The sequence below is a fragment of the Platalea leucorodia genome (assembly GCF_965183815.1).
Source record: "Platalea leucorodia genome assembly, chromosome: W".
Taxonomy (NCBI): domain Eukaryota; kingdom Metazoa; phylum Chordata; class Aves; order Pelecaniformes; family Threskiornithidae; genus Platalea; species Platalea leucorodia.
In genome coordinates this window covers 3,270,993-3,278,157 of record NC_138859.1, presented here as the reverse complement: position 1 = coordinate 3,278,157, position 7,165 = coordinate 3,270,993, and the positions used below count along the sequence as shown (strand labels likewise).

The following is a 7,165-nucleotide window of genomic DNA, read 5'->3' as shown; positions in this document are numbered from 1 at the left end:
CACCCCCTGCGCATCCATTCCCCGGCAGGTGAGCAGGCGGAGGCAGCTCGCGTCCAGCGCTAGCCCTGTACCCCACGGCCCCCCGTCACGCACCCCCTGAAAAGGGGTCAGGAGAGCGTCACGTCCCATCGCACCACTCCGAGCACAAGGAGGGGAGCAACATGGCTAAAGGAGCTCCTGTCTCCCGACTCCATCCTTCCCAGGAGACGTGAGGAGAGAAGGGATACGACACTGGAAAGAGATCCTCCGGTCAGTTCTGTCCTACGGCAAAGGGGATTAAGCTCCCCGTAGCCTTAAACCAAAATAAAATCAAGTCTGTGGAATAGCTTTAAAAGCAATGCCTCTTCTTCTGTAGTGTGGTGTCAGTGCCCGCACAGGTACCGTCGTATGCTTGCAGCAGGAAAAGGAAAGGGAAAAAAAAAAAAAAAAAAAAGAAATACCCCTTCCCCCCCAAAAATAAACAAAAAAAAAAAGGAAAAACTGGAACAGAGCTGCGAGAGGGGCTGGTCCTACCCTATCTGGATCTGGCCGGAGTACATGGTGAGCAGCACCATGATGGTGAACCCCGTCAGCAGCCCCGCGTTCTGGATGGCGAAGGTGATCAGCGTGCTGCCGTTCTGCTCGTCCTCCCGGCTGACCTCATTCATTTCGGGGAACTGGGTGGGGGGAAAGAGAGAGCGATGGCAGGGCTCAGCGACCGGAGCAGCTTCATCCTTCCCCGCTGCTTCCCACCCCGTCCCGGCAAATATTCACCACCCGGCCCGGGGCTCTCGGCGGTCACCGTGCCACCAGCGCAGGAGGCAAAGCAAAGCGGAGACGAACGCCGGTCACTACAGACAGCATCTGCGTGGGCCAGGGGGAGAGAGCAAACATCCCCCTGTGCTCCCCGTGCCTGCCTTGCCTCCAGCCTGAGGGCAAGCCAGAGCTCTTCTGAGCCAGGAAAAAAAAAAAAAGGGGAAAAAAAAAACCCGTCAAGGTCCCGACCGTGCGCCCAGCAGCCCCCCGGGCTCGTCATTTACCATGTCAGCCAGCGCGATGTACAGAAACATTCCTCCGGCCAGAGCGAAGATCCAGTTGGCAGAGAAGTGGCTGCCGGCCACGATGCCGAAGGCCAAGCCCACGTAGCAGCAGCAGGCAGAGATGAAGTTGAAGAAGAGCGCTTGGCGGATGGTCATCCCGGCGTTCAGCAGGATGACAAAGTCCCCTGCGGGAGAAGACGACGGTGAGGATGAGGAGGGAGGGGGCTGTCACTGGGCGGGCAGCAGCAGCATCGGGACAGCACCGAGGTGCTCGTGTCCAGCGCCTGCTTTTGCAGGAGGTCAAGCGTGAGGAGCCCGCTGGTGCCGAGCGCCGACCGCAGCAGGTCCCTGCCAGCTCCCAGCCCTGCCCGCGCATAAATTCGGACATTCAAACCCAAACCGCTGCCTGCCTCCCCCCTCCCAAACCAACGAGGTGGTGGTTTTTTTTTTTCCTTCAGATGTCTCCAGCTAAATTTATATCTCAGACATCATATTACCTCGTTATTTTTAGAGCTGTGATTACTCAGTGTAGTTTACAGCCTTGCCTTCCCCCCCCATCATTACTCTGTTTATTCCACCCCGCAGTTGCCTTTCTCTCGAGAAACAACGGGTAGGATCAGGGAAGCGGCAGGGTTGGCCTTAACGAGGGGCAGATCCGAGAGCCCTTGCAGCACCTTTCCCCCAGGACTCACGTACCCAGCTCGTGCGGGAACTCCTCGCAGAGGATGGCCACCGAGGTGCTGATCCCTTGGAAGACGGAGACGGTGAAGGACGCCCCGATGGCCAACCCATCGATGAAGTTGTGGAGGCCGTCGCTGAGGGTGATCATCCACGCCAGCGTGCCGATGTCGGAGTACCGCACCTCCTTCAGCCAGTAACACGCGCTCTGGGAGGCCTGCAGGTCCTGCCACAGCACCCCGATGGCAGGGGCTCAGCATCCAGCCGGTCTCGGGGGGTCACTGCTCCCTCCACCGGCCAGGGGAACCCACCCCTCCACGCATTAAATCCACACGAGGTTTGACCCGAGACGTTTGCTCTCCACCACCCACAGAGGATTTTGTCAGGGAGGTGCAATGGGCTTCAAAACCGCTCTTTTTCATTGACAGGCAGGTTTTTTTCCACGCGCCCACCCGCAACCCCACGGGAGGAGGCACTAACCTGGACAGAGAGGGAGCCCACCACAACCTTCTCATCCCCGGAGGGGGTCTTGCACTCCAGCTCGCTGGTTATGTGCGGGATCATGTGGTCCAGGTCCCCGTTCTGCAGCTTCTCGGTGACCCCATCCTCCTGGTCCTTCTTGGACGGCAGAGCCTCGGGGCCGTAGTGGCTGTGCCCGTGGTGATGCTGTGGGACAGGGGGGATTCACGGGTGTCAGCCATTTCTGCCTTTTCCCACCCGAGCAGCGCTCCGAGCAGCCCCTGCTCAGCCTCACCTGGTCCTTCTGCTTCAGGAGCATCTTCAGGACCTTCTCCGTGAAGAAGAAGAGGTAGAAGCCCCCGAACACCACGGCGGATTTGGAAACGTAATAAGCTTCTTGAGGGTTGAATCCAAACGCCTGAAGGCAAAGGGGACAAGTGACAGGACTGAGGAACAGTCTCCAGCAGCGTCCTGCGTCTGCCTTTGCCCCTGGCACCTCTGGGGCAACGCTGCCGCTTTCTGACCTCTTTCTAAGCAGCAGCTGCTTTGGGGGCAAGCTCAGAAAACACCTTCTTGCACCTTGAAACTCCCTCACTCCCCCAGACAAGCCAGCTGTGCCCCAAGGCATTGGATCCACCACCCTGCACCGGGGCAGGGATACTAAAAGCTAGAAGGGGCAATAAAAGAGCGCTTCTCTGCTTGAAGCAGACCAGAGGTCTCCCTGGAGTGACTCCCTTCCAAAGAGGGGTGAAACGCCAGCTCCGACTGCGGTTCCGAGGGGCATGCAGCCTCCGTACCTCGCTCTCAGCTCCCCTCCAACGCCGCCTTCCCCTTCTCCAGCCAGCGAGCGCCCAGAGAGAGAGAAACAGCCCCCGAGAGAGAGAAAAGGACAGACCCGGCGGCCCTCACCCTACCTCGGGAATGAGCTGGAAGAGGGCGTTGGAGTAGAGAGTTCCAATCGCCAGAGCTATGAAGTAGAGGAGCAGCCGCTTGTAAAAGGTCTTCTTCATGAAGGGCACCACGCTGGCTCCCACCAGCGAGCAGAGGGAGATGACGGTCACGCAGAGGAAACCGTAACCCCAGACTGCGGCGTGCGTGCCAAACCCACCCCGGGGAATCGGACGAGGGGAGGTTGTCGGAGGGAAAGGAGATCAACGTGGGGAAGGGGAAGGAGGGGAAGGAATCCACGCCGAAAGGAAAGAGAGAGGAGGGAGGGAGAGGGGGGGAGAGAAGAGGACATTCATTAGTGATTGCTTGTTCATCTGGCATTGGTTCAAGAGGGGCAAACCTGGTGCTGAGTGGCTCTGGAAACAGCGCTTTGGGAAGGGTCGGAGGGACACCCCGCTGCGGAGCTCGCGCCACGCAACCGGGAGAGGAGCGCTCCCTCGGAGCGAGCCGCTCTCTTTTAGCGCTGAGACGGAGCGGAGTTTTGGCAGCCAGGCTGTTTCAGAGCCAGCACCCCGGCTCTGCTCCCCGAGCCCCCGCGGGACATCGGGCGGCTGTTCCAGGGCCACAGAGCGCCGAGGTCCCCCAAGCATCTTCGTACGCTCCATCCTCGTCCTGCAGCCCGGAGAGATGCTGCTGGTCCCCGCAAGCCGGCTGGGACCGGGATGCTCCGACTGATAGCGAGGGTGGAGCGTACGTAAGTCATTTCAGTTCCTGGCGGATCAGGAAATAGAGGCGCTTGGTTTTTATGTTCGGCAAATAAAAGTCACAGTTCTGGAGTTGAAAACATTCCCACCCAACACGGACGAGGCGTTCGCTGCCCGAGAGCAAGGCAGGCAAGGCCGGAGGGGCAAAACCCAGCGTCAGCAAAGGGTGCTCTGCGCAGAGGCAAGGCTGCACCTTAAATGCAGAGTTTTAAGGCTGGATGTGCAGGAGCTCGGATCCAGCTCGTCTCCTCCCCAGGAGATGGGGAAGGGCTCTGTGAAGCCACCTGGACCAGGAGGCCGAGGAAGCACGCGTGTTTCGAAGGTGTCCAATCCGAGAGCGTGTGGGTGTATTTATTCAACTCCGGAACTGTGCAATTACAACACAATTAATTTGCGATATATCTGTCGGTTCCATCAGAGCACCAGGAAACCTCACGTAAGCCTAAACCCTTGTGGGAACATCGGTCTTGTAAATCAGGGGAGGAAAAAAGGCAATTAATACATTTGTAAAAGCGGGCTGACTCGAGAGAAAGCTGGTGCTTCTCCGGGCTGTTCCCCGTGCTTTTACACTGATATTTCCTCCGCCTCGCAGGTCTTTCCATCCGGCTCACGCCACAAGCGCTGCCGCATCTCAGGGGCCTCAGAGCCGGGCAGCTCCGCACGAAGCGGGGCTGAGCACATCCCTCCAAAGGATAAACTCCCTTGCAAAGCAGACGCAGCCCATAGAGCAGGAGCAAACGGCTTTTCCCAGCACCTTCCCAGACCTCAGACCCGGCCAGCAGCTTCGTAAGGACCTGCAAGGCTGGAGGGCACGGCCTCCCCACGCTGCCTGCACGCTCTCAGGAGTTTCCTGGTGCTCGGAGGGGTGAGAAAAGCCCTGCAGAGCCCCTGAGACAAGCCCTCAGCCTCGGGTGACGGAGGGATCGGTTCGATTTGGCAGGGTGGAGGCAGAGAGGGCACCCGGAGAGCTGCCCTCGGAGACGGGAGAGAGGCAGGGACTTTCTACCGCACCTCTGGGATGAGCTGGAAGAGTGCATTAGAGAGCAGCGTGCCGATGGAGAGTGCGATGAAAAACGTGAGGACCCGGCTGAAAAAGGCCTTCTCGGTACACGGTACGATGAAGACTCCGAGCAGGGAGGCCACGTTAATCATTGACACACTGAGAAAACCAAAGCCCCACACTGCGGAACGAGAAGAAACGAGGGCCAGACATTACCGAGGCTCTCGGTGCGGGGAGACAGGGAGGACCCCGAGACCCAGGATCCGGGCAGGAGGAAAAGGCTCGCTCCGGGTCTACGCCCCCACGCCGGGGCCGGCCTCGCCGCACCGGAGCGTCTCTCCTTTTGCTCCGGATGCTTCAACTGTGACACAAACCATCGTTTTTATTGCAGGACAGGTGGAAACGAAGCCACCAGGTTACTTGGAAGAGGCTTTCCCAAGCCAGCACCGGCCTAGCGGTGTGGCAGAAGCCAATGCCGTGCTCAGGGCAGCTGATCCAAGACCTTGGGCATCGTCAGGACCTGGATGCACGGAAGCTCATTTAGCATCCGCTGGTGGCTGGAGGCCCTAAATGTGCCAAGCCACCCCATGCCACCCACGGGGACTTGCAGCAAGGTCCCCATCATCCAGCTATCCCGCAGAGCCATGCTGCAGGCACAGCCCTGACCTGCGGCCTGTGCGATCGGGGGCAAAAACCACGCTGCGAGCCCACAGCACAAACCACACCGAGGAAAACCCGTCAGGACTCCCAGCTGCTGTAGGCAAGCTGCCTCCTCTTGTCTCTGCCAGACTCTGCCTGTACCCCAGAGCCGGGAATGGGAATTGGCTGTCCCGCAGGTCCCAGGGTGCCTCACGTCCCCGAGCTCCGTGCCGGGCAGCATTCGTGCCCTCCGGTTCCCCGCTTACCTTCGGCTGAGCTGGGTCTGCTCTCCTCCGTCTGCTCATTTTCCTCGTTTTCCAGCTTCTCGGAGGCGCACGCCCCAGACTCCAGCTGCTGCAGGATGGTGGGGCAAAACTCCTTGAACTCGCTGTGCCCCACGGTGGAGCCCTCGCTCAAGTTGTGGATGGCAAAAAGCTCGACGGAGCTGAAGCACTGGGGAAGGGAAGAGACAGGCACGTGCCTTGAGACTCCCGCAGCTCTGCGAAGAGGCTTTGGGGGTCTGCAGAGCCCCTGCCTTACCCGGGAGAGGTTCACCCGCTGCTGTGGTGGCTGGGAGACGTTGGCATGTCCCACTCCCACGTCCAGACGGTTCAGTAGGGCCTTGAGCTGCTTCAGGCTGAGGGTTTCGCTCTCACTGTACCGCTGGAGGAGATCCTGCAGGAAGGAGGCTGCAGAGAGCGCCGGTCCGGCGGCATCCCTGCCTGCCCAGACCCGCGGGCAGGGGAGAAGGCAGAGCAGCACGAGCAGGCAGCAGCCCCGGCGGCCCGTGCTGGGGATCATGGTGTCTCAGGGATGCTGGAAGAGAAGCCGTGCGCTGCTGTTAGCTTTAGCATCCCCAGCGGCTCCGACCGCCGCTCTTCCACCCCATAGCTCCATCAGGAGATGGCAGATTTCTTCCCCAGGGAGCCCCAGGCCAGGGGGGGACACAGCTTTGCGCAGCGCTGAGAGCACCCAGATCCCGAGGAGGGACTCAGCGTCTTTTCACAAGCGACGAACCAAACCCCCGGCACCACCACCACCACCACCCCCCCAAACACCCCGCTCCCCCAGCTCACCGCAGCTGCGTGCCGGCTGCCGGGACACCGTTCCTGGGGGCTCTCCAGCTCTGCAGCACCTCGGGATCCCTGGGGAAGAGCAGCCAGCGGTCGGAAAGCAGGCAGCAGTGTGCAGGCAGGGCTGCAACAGGGATCCTGCACACGTGCCTCCACCAGCGGTGCGGCCAGCAAACCCCAGCGCGGTTAATATCAACGCCGGCTGCCGAATTCAGCTCTCCGTGGGGCAAGAAGTCAGGCACCGGCCCCCGGCCACGCTAACGCCACATCGAGTCCCCCTCGTGCCAGCGGGGCCGGGACACGCACCCCTCGGGGACCTCTGCCCGCCTACGCCAGCGTTCGGAGCACACAGGAGCCCAGGGGCCAGAAGTAGCATTTTCATTAGGTTATATTTTAACTATGATAATTACAATGAACCAGGTCCTTCCCAGCCGCAACTGTAGATGCCTTTATAGTATTTGCCTAGAATCAATCCTTGCCCTTTCCGCTCCTTTCATATAAGCCGGGAATCAATAAAAGCGGGGCGGCAGAGACCGAGGGGAGCCAGGGTTCACCCGCCAGCAGGCACTGGGTGCAAAGGAAGGGGCTCGGAGAGCGGGTGGGAGGCCAGGCACGACCCACACGTCCACCTTGGGCAGCGCCCAA

General features: G+C 60.2%; 1 protein-coding gene across 1 annotated transcript; it reads right to left on the bottom strand.

Annotated features, from left to right (window-relative positions):
* Nucleotides 1–509: 509 nt before the first annotated feature.
* LOC309601800 (metal cation symporter ZIP14-like) lies at nt 510–6,594 on the bottom strand (the record flags this gene model as incomplete). The annotated part of the gene is made up of 9 exons (XM_082334931.1): nt 6,524–6,594; nt 5,988–6,263; nt 5,714–5,900; nt 3,071–3,240; nt 2,452–2,574; nt 2,178–2,363; nt 1,716–1,923; nt 1,020–1,204; nt 510–656 (listed from the first exon to the last, which is right to left on the bottom strand). Exons 2-9 carry the CDS (start codon nt 6,246–6,248, stop codon nt 510–512), a joined length of 1,467 nt encoding a protein of 488 aa, XP_082191057.1. The 5' UTR covers nt 6,249–6,263; nt 6,524–6,594.
* Between the last annotated feature and the right edge of the window lie 571 nt (nt 6,595–7,165).